Source organism: Ictidomys tridecemlineatus, chromosome 3, assembly GCF_052094955.1.
Source record: "Ictidomys tridecemlineatus isolate mIctTri1 chromosome 3, mIctTri1.hap1, whole genome shotgun sequence".
Lineage (NCBI taxonomy): Eukaryota > Metazoa > Chordata > Mammalia > Rodentia > Sciuridae > Ictidomys > Ictidomys tridecemlineatus.
The window spans coordinates 45,387,226-45,405,228 of NC_135479.1; the positions used below are offsets into that span (position 1 = coordinate 45,387,226).

At 50.3% G+C, this 18,003-nt stretch overlaps 2 protein-coding genes across 3 annotated transcripts; both read left to right on the forward strand.

Moving 5' to 3' along the window:
• The first annotated feature begins 1,657 nt into the window (after positions 1–1,657).
• Positions 1,658–11,520, forward strand: Dph1 (diphthamide biosynthesis 1). 2 transcript variants are annotated; one of them, XM_005327908.5, is made up of 13 exons: positions 1,658–1,811; positions 4,075–4,227; positions 4,347–4,410; positions 5,961–6,082; positions 6,490–6,647; positions 6,775–6,896; positions 8,787–8,855; positions 9,201–9,357; positions 9,489–9,589; positions 9,846–9,924; positions 10,388–10,528; positions 10,704–10,802; positions 11,383–11,520. In XM_005327908.5, the coding sequence occupies exons 1-12, from the start codon at positions 1,748–1,750 to the stop codon at positions 10,782–10,784; spliced, it is 1,311 nt and encodes a 436-aa protein (XP_005327965.1). In that variant the 5' UTR covers positions 1,658–1,747; the 3' UTR covers positions 10,785–10,802; positions 11,383–11,520. The 2 variants fall into 2 exon arrangements, with proteins under 2 accessions (XP_005327965.1, XP_077898760.1); XM_078042634.1 differs by lacking the exons at positions 10,704–10,802; positions 11,383–11,520 and having other exon boundaries at positions 1,668–1,811; positions 9,489–9,581; positions 10,388–10,526.
• Ovca2 (OVCA2 serine hydrolase domain containing) lies at positions 10,820–12,205 on the forward strand. The gene is made up of 2 exons (XM_005327909.5): positions 10,820–11,157; positions 11,383–12,205. The coding sequence occupies exons 1-2, from the start codon at positions 10,974–10,976 to the stop codon at positions 11,880–11,882; spliced, it is 684 nt and encodes a 227-aa protein (XP_005327966.2). The 5' UTR covers positions 10,820–10,973; the 3' UTR covers positions 11,883–12,205.
• The last annotated feature ends 5,798 nt before the right edge of the window (positions 12,206–18,003 follow it).

Consider the following 18,003-nt stretch of genomic DNA (forward strand, 5'->3'; position numbering starts at 1 on the left):
TACAATGCATATCAATAAAGTGTGGACCTGAATCTGGTATGCTAATTCTTCTTCCACCTCCCCAAGCTGCCTCCTCATGACCCCCTGCCCCACAAACTCCAACATCTCAGGCAAAGTTGGGTGGCTTGTGAGAAACAGTTATTTCAGGCCTCAGGATTGGGTGCTGCTTTGGAGACCAGCCAGAGGCTGGGGGTGGCTGTAGGCAGGTGTTGTGGTGTAATGTAGGGGGTGCTTTGTGCCTGCCTTCTTGTCACGCAGTAATTACTCAGATTGCTGAGTAACTTGGGAAGGGAGACCCCCGCGGACAGATGGGAGGTATCCTCAGCCCAAGTTGAATGGCAGCCCCCAATGTCCTGCACTACAGGGTCTGAGGGAGTACTCTCACATCTGTTTTTAGTGTCCAGTTCTAAGTATTGCCTGGTTTTCTAATGGTAGCCTGGGTCTCCCCATCAGGCTGGGCCTTGGTGTCCTGAGCAGTGAGGTATAGGGCTCCTGGAATTCAGATCCTGCACCCTGAGGGTCCAGGGAAGCTGGGGGAGATGGGAAGTTGATGCTGGACTCTTATTAAAGTAAGAGGGGTATTCCCGGGACTCATGCTGGTCACATTCTGGACCAAGTTGTATTTATCCTAAGAATGCCAGTGGCCTGAGGGGCAGAGAACTGACCCTTCTGATCTCTCCTTAGTTGCTCACTCCCAGTCTGCCTAGCGATCCCTCCACCCCGGGCAGTTTCTCAGGTTGGGCCTGTCCCTGGCTGTTTGTTTTCCCTTCTCCCTGCACCTTAATTAGGGGTTTCCTAGCAGGGAGGGCCTCCAGGGGAGCCTGAGGCCACAGAGCTGCCTTAAAGGGCCAGTTGTGCTTGTAGCTCTATACAGCGAGGAAGAAATGTGCCAAGGGGCTCGGAGGCCAAATAGTTCTGGGGCAACCACTGTCCAGGAGGCAGACTTTGCTGAGGTCCAGTCCTTAATCCACTTTGCTCTTCCAAAGGTCCACTCTGTCTCATTGGTTGCTGTGCCTTCTCTTTGGGGTCCCAGGATCTTTGGCCACTGATCAGAAGAAAGGCTAGCTAAGCCTGAGGGGCAGCATACACAGGGGAAAAGAGGCAAGGATCCAGAAAGTTTAAGCGAGTTTAAGGAGTCCTCAGGATGCTCCAGGAAACGCTCCAGGTCTTTCTCAGTGCAGCAGCTTCCTCTGTGTGAACCTCCCATATGGTGACCTCTTGAGGTGATAAGGGCACCAGGGATGCTCCCGAAATACACATTCAAGGTTCTCAACTTGGAGCTGGGCTGGCAGCCTGAATTAGTTCCCTTCTGCACGAGTAGTGGGGTCCTTTGAGGAAGGGAATGCGGCGTCTGGCAGATCACTCCTTGCCAGGTGGGGAGTAAGAGGAGCCATAGGGAGACCCAATAGGTGTCCCCCTTTGTAAAACTCTGCCTGCAGAACTCACGCAGGCACATAGGGGAGCACTGGTTTGGGTGCGCCAGCTTTGAGCCAGGCCAGGAAGGGGAGTGGGGGACAAGGTCGCAGGGAGAGGGCAACTGTGGTGGTATGGGATCACTTGGACACTTTTGAGTCCTGACTTCCGAACCCGAGACGGGACCCACTATAGCCCCGCCCCTATCTCCTCCTTCGTGGTCACCGCCCAGAGGGAATCCCCGCCCCTCGTTCGCCGGTCGGCGATCGTTCGCAATGCCTGCTCGCTCCGTGTTCGTTTAGTGCTGTCTTTTGGTCCCCACGTGGGCTGGACCATGATGGAGGCTCTGGTTGGGTCGGAGTCGGCTGAGCCGGGCAGCCGAAACAGCCGCGGCAGAGGTGGGTGCAGCAACTCTGCGGCCTCCAGACCTCGCTTCTCAGGATGGGGTCCCCAAGTGAGGGACAGAACCAGCCCTGGCCTTTTTTCTTCGCCAGTTCCGGAAGTTTCCGCTGTTACTCGCTTTGGGCGGCTGTCACCAGAGCTCAAGGGGCCCCCTCTTCTTTCGTAGCCCTAGGGCGCGGTGGAGAGCAGCCCCTCCTAGGAGTTCGTAGTCTTCACGTCGGAAACCACCCCTCTGCCGTGGCTGGCAGACGGACACCAGATTGAAGAATAAGATGGACCCAAGGAGGAGGAAAGGGGTCAGGCCGATTGCACCGGGCATTTCACAAGTGGCCTCTGAAGGAATGTTTCTGGGAAGAGGCGCATGGTTTCATTCACTGGGCACTAAAGGAGTGTCCACTGAGTGCCAGGACTGTATTAGTTTCAGGGACTGGGATACAGCCCTTCTTTCAGGATTTCAGTCTTACAGGTTGTAATTGATGTAACCAAGATGAGGAGGAGGCGCCTGCCCGCCCAAGATCACAAAGACTTGGGCCTGTCAGAAGAGATTTCTACCAGAGGCTCACAGCTTTGAAATAACTAACCGAGAAATCATAACAGTGGTAGCATTCAAATCTGATCTCAGCCCCAGCCTGCAAGGCGCTAGTTCCTCTCTGCCCCTTCCTGCCCGGCCAAGGAATTTACTGAGCTGCTATGACTTCCCCTACACAGTGGGTGAAGGCACAGATATGGGCTGGAGTAGAAGTTCTGGTACATAGTACAGGCTCAATAAGTACTTTTGAAGAAATTAATTTCTTGCCTTTTCACATTCCCAAATTGTGTAGCTCCTAAAGAGAAGCACAAGAGTTGAACTATACTGCATTTTATTAATTATTATTATTATTATTATTGATGCTGGGGATTGAACCCAGGGCTTTGTGCATGCAAGGCAAGCACTCTACCAACTGAGCTATATCCCCAACCCTAAACTACATTTTAGAGAGTATGAGTCCAGAATAAGGGCTGCAGCCCTGCTAAAAAACTACAATAATTTCTCCTTTATTTAAGGGTTTGTTATTTGTATAGGTCTCTTTTGCCTCCGGTAGACTGCTAGCTCCTGAAGGGCAAAGTCACTTCTCTGTCCTTACCTGTTATTCCACAGTCCTGACTAGTGTTCTTTCTGGTTTTCCTGTGTTGGGAGTAAGGAGGAACAACAAGACTAGAGAACTTAAGTCAATGTAATTTATGTTGTTTATTTCCCTTTTAAGTGAGGAGAGGGAATAGTGCGAGAATTAACCACTGTGGGCATAGTCAGTGGGACTCAGGAGGGCAATCTTTTATTTTTTTGGTACTGAGAATTGAATCCATGAGTGCTTACCACTGAACTACATCCCCAGCCCTTTGTGTGTGTGTGTGGGGGGGGTATGTGGGGGGTACTGAGGATTGAACTCAGGGGCCCTCAACCACTGAGCCACATTTCCAGCCCTATTTTATATATTTTTTTAGAGACAGGGTCTTACCAAGTTGCTTAGTGCTGTGCTTTTGCTGAGACTGGCTTTGAACACTCGATCCTCCTGTCTTAGCACACACATACACACACACACACACACACCTAGCTGTTTGTGTGCACCACTGTGTGTGTGTGTGTGTGCACCACTGTGCCCAGCTCCAGCCCTTTTTATTTCTTACTTTGAGATAAGACCTTGCTAGATTGTCCAGGCTGGCCTTGAATTTATGATCCTCCTGTCTCAGCCTCCTGAGTAGCTGGGATTACAGTCATGTGCCACCACACCTGGCACAGTCTTAAATTAGTAACAGTTTACTTATAGATCTCATATCTAGGACCTTGAGACTAATAAGTGTTCTCAGGGTTGGAGAAGGATGGACATTTTCTCAGACTGGTTGGCCTGGCTAGATAGGCTCTTGGGTTTTCCATGCATTTGTTCCCTATCAAGGAATAGTTTTGTGGACTCAGACTTGCCCCCCTTTTCTCCTCAGCCCCCTGGTGTTGCCTCTTTTCTCCTCAGATAAAGAAGGAGCGAGCCATACCCCATTCATGGACTTAAGTTTTTGAGTCCCAATAATCTCACAGCATGGAAACATGCAGATGCTCTTCTGATTTAATGGGTTGTCTCTTTACTTGAGGATAAATTCAGTGGGGAAGAAATCTGGGCCAACCTTCTTGGTATGTGGGATCTGTGCCTTAAACTTGGTATTAACAGCTATGCTGGGTCTGGCTATGATCTAGGTCAGACATAAACTCAGGCCTTATATTTGTCCTAGGTCGGACCTCTCGAGGGCGCTTGGCCAATCAGATACCCCCTGAGATCCTGAACAACCCCCAGCTGCAGACAGCCATTAAAGTCCTGCCTTCCAACTATAACTTTGAGATCCCCAAGACCATCTGGAGGATTCAACAAGCCCAGGCCAAAAAAGGTGAGCCCCCACACATTGAGCTAAGGTGGAGTAGAAAGGTTGCCTGGCCAGACATGGGGCTGGATCTCCATTGAAGCCTCTTGTCGCCCTCAGCCTCATGTCTCTGTTCTGTCTTTTAGTGGCCTTACAAATGCCTGAAGGCCTCCTCCTCTTCGCTTGCACCATTGTGGATATCTTGGAAAGGTGAGGCTTGGGATACTGGAGATGAAGCTAAGATTCTTCCTTGCCCCTTAGAGCCTGGCTGTCCACATCATTTCCCCTTCTGGACATCTGTCTTTCCCTTTCTCCTCCCACAGTCATACACACACAAAGGGAGCAATCCAAAACAAAACTCCCAGCTTGCTGAGAATCCCACTTGTCTTTCTCCTCTTCTATACAATTTGAGCAGGAGGAAGAAGTTAATTCTAGTCTCTTCAGAGCTAGTCCTAGATCATGAGGTAGAGGAATCTAAGACTACTCAAAGCTGACCCTGAAAAGGGGCAAGGGGGGTCTCTCTGGGGAGGCATCTTTTTCTCAGGGAGCAAGAGGAGGGAGGTTCCTGAGAAAGGTATTCCAGTTCCTCTACCCCCACCCCCTCCTTTTTTAAGTTTCTTCAATACAATGAGCCATCTTGGGGGGGATGAGTGCTCAGCCATCTGGAACCAGCACAGGCACTAGGAGGGGGAATAAAGAAGGGGGAGGTCATCTCATGCTGGGAGCCTCCCACTTCCCTGCTGCTGCCCTCCCCCCAACCTGTCCCCCCTTCCTGCTGCTGCAGACCCACTTCCCTGCTCCCACCCTCTTGCCCCTTGGGGATGCTCTCTGGGGCTCAGGCCAATTTGCATACATTTTAATCTATAAAAAATTAAGTGCTCTGGCTGACTCAGAGCCTGGGCTGCATTCTAAGGAGCTGAATAATCTGCTTCTGTGCACAGCCTGATTTGAGGAAGGGGGCGGAGTAGGGGGCTGATTGGCAGCAGCTCAGCTTTCCCTACTGCCCTTCAGGAGGAAAAAGCTGAGAGGGGGAGGAAACGGAGACCCCAGTCACTGATCCATGGTCCACATCCCAGGTGTGGGACTCTTTGAGGGAAGAGCTCAGCCTCCTGCTTTTTCCTATGGTGACTTCAGTGGGTGCAGGGTCTTCCCCACCCACCAGTGATTCAGGCCTACAGATCCCATGGCAGTGTGCTGGCCAGAGCCCACTCTTCCTGATGCCTGAGGCATGTGGGCGATGCCATGTGCTGTGGGGGGGTTGTGCATGGGTCCCCCCTCCTGGGCACCCAGGGCTTTGCTTCTGGGTGGGGAGGTAGCAGGGGTCTGGGCAAGAGGGAGGCTCAGCCTATCCAGGGCCATGTATCCCACAATGCCAGGACATGGGAGCAGGGACCTTTGTGTGTACATGCTCACAGCCCTGGGTGAGATGAGCCAGGACTTTAGGGGTCCGTGTTGGATTCCATGCATGATCAGCTGAGGACTGGGGGTCCCTCTTGCAGTCTGAGCTCAGGCAGAGGAGTCAGGGTGCTGCAGAGACATCTCATGCAACAACTGTTCCAGGAGCTGCTGCCAGGGCTGAGGGAGGTGGCAGCTGTGCCCCTCCTACTCTTTGTTGGCAGAAATGGCAGCTGCCAAACCAAGGAATTGAAAGAGGTGGGGAGAGAGGAGCTGGGCCCTGGGACACCTCCACAGAGTTAGGACTCTCCCCTACCTTATTCTTTGTGTCACTGCCCCATTGTTCCTCACCCTTACCCCTACAGGTTCACAGAGGCCGAAGTGATGGTGATGGGCGATGTCACCTATGGAGCTTGCTGTGTGGATGACTTTACTGCAAGAGCCCTGGGAGCTGACTTCTTGGTGCACTATGGCCACAGCTGCCTTGGTATAACAGGGCAAGAAACCTGGACACTGGCAGGGAGACCAGATCCACACTGATCTCCAGCATAGTACCTTCTTGTCCCACTTGCAGTCATGAGGACCCTCCTACTTTCTGGGATGGCCTTGGCCTTCCTGCTCTGCAGGTGGATCTTTCCTTTGGTTATGGTTGCCTTGGAAACCATGCTGCTGTCCCAGATGCGGGTGTTTGAAAGGCTCTTGGTGGTAGAGCAGGCTGGGCCCCCAGCTGAGTGACAGAGAAGGACCTTCTAGGGGACCTGTGACCCCTTCCTTCCCTCCCCTCTCATTCTCCCCGGCTGAAACCCTGGTCCTGGCTGCTTAGAAACCAGGGACCAAGCCAGGTTCTCTGTCCTTCCTGCTTTTCAAACAGTTTCCTGAACTCTTTACCCTCAGTTCCAATGGACACCTCTATCCAAGACTTCCGGGTACTGTATGTCTTTGTGGACATCCGGATAGACACTAACCACTTCCTGGACTCTATCCGCCTCACCTTTCCCCCAGCCAGTGCCCTTGCCCTGGTCAGCACCATTCAGTTTGTATCAACTTTGCAGGTAAGTGGGACAAAGGTCCCCAGCATCCTGTGGGACAGACAGCCACTCTCTAGGCTGTTTCTGGATCTCCATGCCAGGTGCCCTGGCTCCTTCCCTAGCCACTTGCTTTCTTCTCTCATCCCTACAGTCAGCTGCCCAGGAATTGAAAGCTGAATATCGTATGACTGTCCCACAGTGCAAACCCCTGTCTCCTGGAGAGATTTTGGGCTGTACATCTCCCCGACTGCCAAAGGAAGTGGAAGCCATTGTGTAAGTAAAACTGGGGGCCACATCATAGAGACATTAGAAGTGTACCCAGGTGGGGCTGGAGTTGTAACTCAGTGGTGGAACACTTGCCTAGCACGTGTGAGGCACTGGTTTCCATCCTCAGCACCACATAAAATAAATAGCCAGGCATGGTGGGGCACGTCTATAATCCCAGTGACTGGGGAGGCTGAGACAGGAGGATCTCGAGTTCAAAGCCAGCCTCAGCAGTGACAAGGCGCTAAGCAACTCAGTGAGACCCTGTCTCTAAGTAAAATACAAAATAGGGCTGGGGATGTGGCTCAGTGATCAAGTGCCCCTGAGTTCAATCCCTGGTACCTAAATAAATAAATAAACAAAGGTATTATGTTCATCTAATATATATATATATGTGTGTGTGTGTGTGTGTGTGTGTGTATGAAGACTTGTACCCAGGAAGGTTCATCATATAGGAAAAGGAAACTGGGTCTAAAGCTCCTTACCTGTGTGCCCAAGGTCACTCTGCAAGATAGGACCAAATAGGGATGCTATAGCCTTCATGTTTTCTGTCCCTCTCCACTGCTGAAGGCTATGCCTGAGGGGGGACAAGAATCAGAGGGTCTGATAGGAGGAGGAGGGTGGGCTAGAAATGGTGGCAATATAATTGGAGAAGATGGATGGGCACACCCAGGCTGCAGCCCCATTAATTTAGCATCCGGACAGCTAACAAGCAGGAGCAGCATGTCTCCTGCTGCCTAATTATTTTAGGTAATGGAAATGCTTAATGTTGTGTGAATGCAGCCAGCCTCAGAGCCGACAGCTTCCCCGGCTGGGACTGGGGAGGGGAACCCTGTTTCCTAGCTAATGGTGGAGAAGGAGGGAGGGGTACTTTCTGACTCAGCCCCACCCTTGCGTTGGATGCTTGTCCCACAGGCCTGCTGCATGCACACAGGACACCCATATCCATAGACAGGTCCACATCCAGGCCTTTCCCAGCTCAGACCTGGCAGTCCTGCTTACTGAGGGGCATTACTCTTGTGCCTGGGCCTGTATAACTCTGAGCTGATAGATGCCCTTGGGGGCTTCAAGATGTGGGTTGAGGGAGGGACACTCTCAGTGTCAACCAGTTACCAAAATGAGGTATGGTCTCCAAGAAGGAGAGAATCACTGCCATGGCCTGTTTTCTTCCATGCTCTGGGAATCTCCATGGCCTAGGAAGGTACTGTTGGACAACATCTTCTAGGGCATGCTTGGTACAGCCTGTGGTTATACCTCGCTTACGAGCTGTATAACTTTGGGCAAGTGTCTTAACATCCTTGAACCTCAGTTGTATGTTCTGTTAAATACGGACACTGTAGTTATCTTAGAGGATTATTTGATAGAACTGAGTGAGCTCATACACATCAGGCACTTAGTCCAGGCCTAGAGCACAGAAAGCACAAGTCCAAGAAATAATAGCTGTTACCACCACTCAGTACCTGGACCCAAGAGCCGGTCTGGGCAGAGTAGCCAGTGTATATTCTGGAATCTCATGTATAGCCTATGTGACTCCCTGGTCACTACTTTCCACATCTGTATTGAGCTTGGTCAGGGAGAATGTGTCCCTCTGCTTCCAAATTAGGTTGTCTAGAGCCTGGGAAGCCTTGCCATGTCCTCTGCTGCTTTTTTACTCTTCCTCCGAAGGCTGGGGTAGAGCAGTTCTTGATTCTGCATTATATACCATGGTCTTACAGTTGTCCACATCAAGATTCTTATTTTACATGAGAGAAAACCAAGGCCCCAAGAGGTAAAATGACAACTTGTCTAGTTTATATATAGCCGCATGAACAGCTAGCTGAGAATTCAGGCCTGTGTTTCTAAGCCAGAGTGCCTCTCCTACTACCCCATGCCACACTTACAGCCTTTTCCACCCCATAGGTATCTTGGAGATGGTCGCTTCCATCTGGAGTCTGTCATGATTGCCAACCCCAATGTCCCTGCTTACCGGTATGTGCTGGGCTGGGCTGACTAGTTATTGAGGGGTGAAGTTCTTTGTCCCTGAGGCCCTCAAGGGGCCAAAATTTCCTTATTCCTTAGCCACTTACCAGCCTCAGTCCTAAGGGTCTGAGGCACTTGGGTCCTTCATCTGGCATTAGACCCAGGGCTGCTCTTGCCCGCCTAGGATTCACACTGAGATCCTAATATACTCCCTATCTCTTGCGTGCTCCAGCTATGGGACTGATTGTCCCAGTGACAATCCCTGTTCTGTCTGGGGCCTGAGTTGGGAGCCATGTAAATAGCAGGAATCCTGGGAGTGGCTGTCACAGTAATTCTGGCAAGCTTCTTTTACAGGTATGACCCATACAGCAAAGTCCTATCCAGAGAGCACTACGACCACCAGCGCATGCAGACCACTCGGCAGGAAGCCATAGCCACTGCCCGCTCCGCCAAATCTTGGGGCCTTATTCTGGGCACTTTGGGCCGCCAAGGCAGTCCTAAGATCTTGGAGGTAAGAGGGCTTAGGGTGGCCTCTTGAGGAGGGACTGACTGGAAACCCATATGGGAAAATCTATAGGCCCAGGGAGTCAGCTTTGACTGCTTGATCATGAGTACCCCAACTCAGCCTTCCTCTCCCAACAGTACTTGGAATCTCAACTCCAAGCCTTGGGACTTCCTTTTGTGAGGCTGCTGCTGTCTGAGATATTCCCCAGCAAGCTCAACCTACTTCCTGAGGTAGATGTGTAAGTTTCCCCACCTTACCTACCTGGCCCTCCTCGGGGCCAACCTTAGAATACTATTACAAATGAGTTTCCCTCAGAAAGTTTATAGTCAATGGAGGAAATAGGAGAAAATAAGCAACAGTATCCAGCATCTAAATAGTGGTAGGTGAATCTTTACATTAGGATTAATAAACCCTATTGACTGTTGGGTATATTGGGGACAATCATGTTCTTCAGCATGCTTCCCCTCTCAGTGTGACTTGGCTTCCCTTCCCAGGTGGGTGCAGGTGGCGTGTCCACGCCTCTCCATTGACTGGGGTACAGCCTTCTCTAAACCACTGCTTACACCCTATGAGGTAACACCAGGTTTTGAAAACTTGTGGGAGAAAAACTTGTGTTTGAAAACTTTGTACCTTCTTCAGTCAAGGGAGGGCTCAAAGTTGGATTGGGGTGGATGGACAGCAATAGTTCATAGGTTCTGAAGACAGGCACTCTTTTTTTAAGCTATTTTTCTTGGTTGTAGATGGACATAATACCTTTATTTTATTTGTTTTTATTTTTATGTGGTGCCGGGAATCGAACCCAGTGCCTCATGCATGCTGGGCAAGTGCTTTACCACTGGCCCATCAGACACTCTTGAATTGCTTAGCAGTCTTTGTTGTGTGACCTTAGACATGTTCCTTAACCACTCTGAGCCTCACATTTCCTTTCTACAGTATGGGAATAATACACCCTTCCTATGCTGTCGTGAGGAGTGATTTAATGATCCAGGAGCAGAAAAATATCAGCAAATGTTATTGTCCGGTTTTCCTCCACTAGGCAGCCGTGGCCCTCAGGAACATTTCCTGGCAGCAGCCCTACCCCATGGACTTCTACGCTGGCAACTCCTTGGGGCTTTGGACGGTGAATCACCGGCCAGACCTAAACTCCCAAGGCCCCAGCCGCTCAGCTTCCGGGAAGGTAGGCCAGGACTTCAAGGAGGGAAGAGTGGAGCCTTTGGGCGCGGCCTTGGCTCTGGCCCCCTTCCTGGTACCGTGAGCCGAGGCCGCCGCCATGTGGCCACGATGGGAAATGCACCGGCGCGGGGTGGAGGTTGTGGTGGAAGCGAGACTCTGATCTAAGTCTGCAACCTTAGGTGCAGGAGGTGTCCACACTCCCCTCTCCAGCCGCGGATTGCGAGGGGTGCAGCTGCAGAGACGGGGTGGCGTCTCCTTGAGACGCCCCTGGTTCCCAGGTATCCGCCCTACTTTGGCCGCGCCCCACTCATCTCTGTTGTCATGGGAGCCGCTCTCTCCGAGACCCGCCTTCAGGGTGGTGTAGCCATTTGGTTCCGCCCCCTCGCGTATTCTACTTCCGCTCGGGGAAAACTTACTTCCGGTGTTCCTATGGCCCACTGCCGGGCAGCATGGCCAGTGGGCAACCTTTACGGGTCTTGTGCTTGGCGGGCTTCCGGCAGAGCGAGCGGGGCTTTCGAGAGAAGACTGGAGCGCTGAGGAAGGCGCTCCGGGGCCGCGCCGAGCTCGTGTGCCTCAGCGGCCCGCACCCGGTCACCTCGGCGGAGGGCCCCGAGGGCGGGGGGCCAGACTCCGGTGAGCCGAGCTCAGCTCTGGAAATGCCCTCACAGGGTCTTTTTGCCTGGTCCCCTTAACCCCTTTCCGTATGCCCCTTCCCTGTTCCCTCCTCTTCCTTCGGTCTCCACCGTCGCTCTCTCCTTAATCACCTCTTTCCCTGTTATTTATTTCCATACCCTCCCTTCCTTCCTCACTCCCCTCCCCGTTGCCCTAATTCCATTCTCTTCCGCCTTATGCCCATAGGTTCCTGCCCTCCTGAGGAGCAGCCTCGAGGCTGGTGGTTTTCCAAAGAGGAGGCAGACGTTTTCTCCGCACTGGAAGAGCCCACGGTGTGCAGAGGTCTGGAGGAATCTCTGGAAACGGTGGCACAGGCACTGAGCAAGCTGGGGCCTTTTGATGGACTTCTTGGGTTCAGCCAGGGGGCTGCACTAGCAGCCCTTGTGTGTGCCCTGGGCCAAGCGGGCGACCTGCGCTTCCCTTTGCCTCGATTTATCATCCTCGTATCTGGTTTCTGTCCCAGGGGCCATGGCCTCAAGGAACCCATCCTGCAGAGCAATTTGTCAATGCCTTCACTTCATGTTTTCGGGGACACTGATCGTGTCATCCCCTCTCAGGAGAGTGTACAGCTGGCTAACCAGTTCCCTGGAGCCATCACCCTCACTCACTCTGGTGGCCACTTCATTCCAGCAGCTGCATCCCAGCGCCAGGCCTACCTTAAATTCTTGGACCAGTTTGCAGGGTGAAAGCTCAATAAATGCTTCTGCCTTTACATTTTCCACCCGCTCTTGGGGCAGCCTCTGTAACCTATGCTCTCCCCATTATTTCTCCCACCCTGGGACCTCCACTGTGCTAACATACTCTTCACCATGACCACTTAAAGAAAGAACTGTCAGTTCTCAGGACTCTGTATGAACCCTCCCCTGCACTGGAGAAAGGGGAACAAGACACCATACTGGATTTTGATATTCAAAAGGCCAGAAAGCCCTGGATGAGAGGATAACTTGGGAAAAGCAGGGTGGTCACCACTGTTGAGTGCCACACAATAAAGCAGTGGTTTGGATTTTAAGCATCTTTTTTTTTACAATTGAAGTTTAGCCATCCACACAACCTCCCCAGCAGAACCAAGGACGGTAGTACTTCCTGTCATGAGCCCTAAGACAGGCTGGGGCACATGTACAGTCATGTTTTTGGTGGAAGTCTTCAGTCCCAAACTGAAGGAAAGGAGGCATTGGTGAGTGAATTAGAAGAACTTACATCTGAGAAATTTTGGAAGAGATCCTGATAACCTCCATCCTGATTCCTAAAAATTGTTGGTCTTCCCTCAGTCCCTAGCTATGTTTTCTGCCATCTCTTCCATAACTGCCCTAGCCCTTCTGAACTGTGAGCTTGAAGACAGGTATGGTACCAGACCTTGGGCATAGGCCAGACAGCACAGAATAAACTTCCTCTTCCTAAGATGAACCCATCTGTAGGTTCCTGAGATTGATGCTATTGATAATTGATGATGCTAATTATCATTTATGTTGTGACTACAGCCAAGGCAGAAGTATCCCAACTGGTTTGCTCTTGGGAGTCCCCACTCTAGCCTTTTGGATTGCCCACTCTAGCCATTTTCTTCCCATTTCCAGTACCCTACCTACCTTCTCCCTTCTGCTTCATGATGTCTCCCGTTACAAGACAAGTCAGTTCTTTTTGTAGAACTTCTTAACAGGTCCTATCCTCAGCCACAGTGTCTCCCAGGGAGTTTAATAGTTGAACAGGGATTAAGGATAGTGGATACAACACAGGTATTCTACTTTATCCTTCTGACAATTATACTAACATCCCTTAAGATACTCAAAAGTTCTAGGTTCCTCAGGACAGCCAAAAACTGTCCAAGATAAAAATAAATTATACTCAAAGTTCTAGGTTCCTCAGGACAGCCAAAAACTGTCCAAGATAAAAATAAATTACCTAGTCAGGTGTGGTGGTACACTCCTGTAATGCCAGTGACTTGGAAGGCTGAGGCCAGACTGTCTTAAAATAAAAAGGTGCTAGAGATATAACTTAGTGGTAGAATCCCCAGTACCAAAACAACAATAAAAACTTAACCTGTCCCAGAGATCCAGTTTAATGGATTTAGAACCTTTACAACAGGAAGTGTGCACATCTTGGGAGAAGTGGGGAGTTGGCCTTTCTGCCTTGTTCTTATTTTAAAGGGATTGCTCCCTTGGCAAAAGGAAGACACTGAAACAGACTGAATTACCTGTTTGATCTGGCCCATTATGATTCCTGGCTTTTCTGTAAATAATTGATGAATCTGCAGCTAGGACTCATACTCTTCTGGCAATCATAGGATGCCCCTTTTAGCTAGGTCCCAAGAGGTGAAAATCATGACTTGCATACCTCAGCTGCTGCTACTTGGGATTATCAAGAGATTTAAAGGATATAGGAATGAATTTTAAGCCAGGGTTTATAGTTAGAAGAGGAGGAGAAAGGTAGGACAGAGCAGAATTATGTGGATGGCAGTGCTTATGCTGGGGGTAAAGAGACTGAATTCCTCTTGAGAATCATAGAATGTCCAAGTTAGTAGATATCCTGTGGTCCACTAACAAATGGGATATGTTAGCTTTTATCTTCTCTGGAAATGAGAATTTTAAGGGGTTCCTCCACCCATTGCACAGAATCTATAGACTTTGTGTCAAGCATCTGTTAAAACTTGGAATTCCTGGGGCCAACTTTGAACCTACTTTCAGAATCCCTGGGACCCTGGAATCTTCATCTTGACAAACTATGCCTGGACATTCCATGGAGGTATCATTTGAAAACCCTGCTTTAGCGGGTAGAGTAAAAGTCTGCTAAGTATGGGCATTAGAAAAAGGTCCCTAATGTTCTCATGCAACTCATGGGGGAAAACAGGAAGCAAATTCCCCAGAAGAATCAGTGATATACATTTTCAATTTATACCTAAGGCAGATGAGGTCCACAGGATAAAAATAAGCATAACATTTATTGAGTACTAACTATGCCAGACACCAAGCAGAAACTTTAATGTTGCCTACTTTATTCATTTATTTTTGGTGCTAGCCTTGTACATTAGGATCCTGAGCTCTATCACTGAGTTAGACTCTCAGCCCTCCTTTGTTGCCTAATTTAATCTCATGACTTCACCAGGTAAGTACTATTGTTAAATTAATTTTGTAATTGAGGAGAAAGGCACAGAGAAGCTAAGTACTCACCCAAGGCTGCATTCTGTTCTAAAAATTCAAACATTCTTGTCCATTATTTTTTTGTTGTTGATTTTTTTTTTTTTTTTTTTTTTGGTACCAGGGATTGAACTCAGGGGCACTTAACCACTGAACCACTCCCCACTTCTTTTTATTTTTAATTTTAAACAGGTTCTCCCTAAATTCTTAGGGCCTTGCTGAGTTGCTGAGACTGGCTTTGAACTTGCAGTCCTCTTGCCTCGGCCTCCCAAGCCACTAGGTGTATTTTTTTGAAATAGGGCCTCACTCTGTTGCCAGGCTGACCTCCTGACTCCTGGACCCAAGTGATCTTCCTGTCTCAGCCTCCTTTGCTAGGCCTGTAGTGGCACTACAGGCACATACCACTGCACATGGCTTTAGTCATTGTTTTCTCTGCTGTACTGCAGAAGATGAGCAGAGAGGCCACCCCTCAGTACTAAGTCCTGTTGTGGGCCTCAGCTTCTCAATCCATAAAATATGTTGGGAGACACACTAAATGATTTGTAAGATACCAAACAACTCTATCTTTCCACAATCAGTCCTCTGGTTTTTCCTCTCTGGTCATATCTTTCAGATGAGTTTAACTATGAAAGACTTGGCCTTAGTTCAGAATATCCCTACCATTTATTTTCCTTCCTTCTTTTGTATGGTACTGGGGATTTAAACCAGGACATCTATCTTTTCTACCTCTGACTATACCTTGGATTCCCAAAGCTATGGAGAGCCCCTCAATAGCCCCAGTCCCAGAACATTTGCACAGGAAGGTTCTGCCTAATTAACCAGAGCTGATGTCTCCTCCCAACACCACCCCCTTATAAACATGTAATAGTCTAATAAAAATGCTTAAAACTGAAATGGTATTCTGCGGTTTGCAAAGATTTCTCAATTCCAGGGTGGAAGGTATAGCTCAGCTTAGCATTTACAAGGCCCTGCATTCTAGCTTTAGCACCCTAAAAAATAAAAGCCAGGCACAGTGACACACCTGCATCCTGGTTACTCTGGGGCCTGAGGCAGGAGGATCATAAGTTCAAGGTCAGCATGGGCAACTTTGTAAACCCTGTTTTAAAAGGATAGAAAGGGCTGGGGTTGTGGCTTAGCGGTGGAGCACTCGCCTAGCATGCGTAGGCCTTGGGTTTGATCCTCAGCACCACATAAAAATAAATAAATAAAATAAAGGTATTGGGGCTGGGCATGTGGTTCAAGCGGTAGTGCGCTCGCCTGGCAGGCGTTTGGCCCGGGTTCGATCCTCAGCACCACATACAAACAAAGATGTTAAAAGTAAATATTAAAAAAAAAATTTTTAAAAATGAAGGTATTGCATCCAACTACACTAAAAAAAATAACTAAAAGAAAAAAGGGCAGAAGATGTAGCTGAGTGGTAGAGTGCCATGGGGTTCAATCCCCAGTATTAAAACAAAAACATTTTTTCTATTTCTGTTTGATCCTTAAAATACACCTCCAAGAGGGATTATTGTTCCACTTTACAGAAGGGTCAGAAGTAGAACATGGTCACTTAACCACTTGAAGCTGTGTTGGACCTTCCAGATGCACTACTCCTGTGTGCACAAACTTCTGTTTGCCCCCAGATGTTCACTGGAATCAAATGCCTTTTAATCTGGGACCTCAGGGTTCAGTAGGGTGTTGGTTATCAGGGAAGCAAGCACCAGCTGTCTTAGAAATAATTTAGGAAAGGATGAAGTATGTGGAGAGGTGAAGAAAAATTAGGTTATTAGGTGGTGGAGTTGGGTTGCATTAATATTCCTAACATCATCCTTAGTGAAGTCCTGCACCTCAGCCAGCCTCTGCAGTGGGTGATACTGGCAGTGACAGGTGACACACACACAGTAATGTTTGTGAGAAAGTCACTGTTCACACTTCACTGGCACAATAGAACTTCTTCCTGTGATACAATTCTTTTTGGTGAATTTGAGAACCTCTGAAATTGGAATTCAGTGCCTAGAGATAGCCTGAATTGAGAATGCTGATAGTTCAGACAATGCTTTTAGAAACCAGGTCTCCCTCCGTGTGTGTGTGTGTGTGTGTGTGTGTGTGTGTGTGTGTGTGTGTGTGTGTGTTTAGTTGTAGATGGACACAATACCTTTACTTCACCCATTTATTTTTTATGTAGTGCTAAGGATTGAACCCAGTGCTTCGCATGTGCTAGGTCAGCGCTCCACCACTGAGCCACAACACCCAGTCCAGGTCCCTTCACTTTAATAGCCCCTGTGGCTCCTGAAAAAGTTGGGGAAGGGAGTGAGCAGAGGTTGTGGTTCCATTAGGAAATGGATTCAATGGTTTCTTTCCTTGCCTCCCTCTCTCCCTCCCTCCCTTTTCTTTCTTTCTATTCCAGGAATTGAGCCCAGGGATCCCAGGGGCACTGAGCTGCACTCCAGCAGCTGCTTTTCTATTTTTTTCTTTTTAGTTTTAGACAGGGTCTCCAAGTTGCCGAGGGGCTGCTAACTTGGTGAGGCCGACCTTGCACTAGTGATCCTCCTGCTTCATCTTCCTAAGTCGCTGGTATTACAGGCATGAGCCACCACACCCGCTCAAAGTTTTATTCTTTGCCCTCTGCCTGTTCAACTAGGAGTTCCTGGAAGAAAGGTGTGGCGTATTTAAGAAAACTTTCACTGTCTACCCACTAAGTCCCGGCAAGCAAACAGCATTCTTCTGTGCCTTCAGGTCCCAGCAGCCTCCCTCCCACTAAGGAGAAAAGAATCCATATCCTGGAACTACCCCCTTCTCTTGCCGTCCCTCTGCAGCGATACCTCCACTAGGAGGACAGAACACTGAGGCGGACTTTCAGACATTCTCCGCGAATGGTGCTTCCCACTCTGCCCCGGTGAATATGCAGTTGACACCCCCGCCCCCACCAGGGCCGGCCTTTGCCTCCCTGAGTACGCCTCCCTGCGCACACCTCCTGCTACACCAGTGGACACAACCAATCTTGGCTCGTCGCCCCCGCCTCTTCCTGCTCAGCGTCTCCCCGAACCCTGGCTGGCAGGACACTGTGGTGCGGCGCGTGGGCGTGCTGCGGGGCGACCATGGCTGTAGACTGTTACCTCCGGTTCCCACAGTAACAATCGAAAGCCACGGTTGCCCTGGAGACGCGGGGGCGGGGCGCGCACCGTTGACGGCACCACGGCGGCTTCGGACTGGCTGACGTCAGCACTGCGGGGACGCGGGGTGGGCAGTGGCGTGGGTGCGGGCGTGGGATGGCGCGCGGGCCGGCGGCTGGCGCGGGGGCTGTGCGAGGGTGCTTGTGGGCCCGCTGCCCCTCTCAGCCCCTGCAGACACCAAATTGGACAGCTAGATTCTGGCGCCTGCGCTGGATCAGCACCACGGACAGCGACGGCGCGGGCTGCGAGCGTGGGCTGCGGAACCCCCAAGGACTGAGGGGTCCTGGGGCGCGGTGGGCAGGCGGCCGGTTCCGCGGTCCTGGGGCGGGGCCAGGCGTCGGTGGCCGTGACTGGAGACTGTTACTGAGGGCGGCCCGGGCAGTAAGCAGTCTAGAGCCAAGGTGCCGGCGCACTGCCCGGGCAAGGGTGGCCCAGTCGCCCACGGCTGGGGTCGCTGCTGCTCCTCCTCCCCCATGTCTCCCACCCTTCTTGGCCCCTACACTCGCGGACAGGCACGCGACTCC

Excerpts from the sequence above, each read along its gene's own strand:
- Dph1 (XM_005327908.5), top strand. The coding sequence starts at position 1,748 with ATGATGGAGGCTCTGGTTGGGTCGGAGTCGGCTGAGCCGGGCAGCCGA. Across the intron at positions 4,228-4,346 it reads ACAAGCCCAGGCCAAAAAAG|TGGCCTTACAAATGCCTGAA; the intron begins GTGAGCCCCCAC and ends TCTGTCTTTTAG. Across the intron at positions 4,411-5,960 it reads ATTGTGGATATCTTGGAAAG|GTTCACAGAGGCCGAAGTGA; the intron begins GTGAGGCTTGGG and ends TTACCCCTACAG.
- Ovca2 (XM_005327909.5), top strand. The coding sequence starts at position 10,974 with ATGGCCAGTGGGCAACCTTTACGGGTCTTGTGCTTGGCGGGCTTCCGG. Across the intron at positions 11,158-11,382 it reads GGGCGGGGGGCCAGACTCCG|GTTCCTGCCCTCCTGAGGAG; the intron begins GTGAGCCGAGCT and ends TTATGCCCATAG.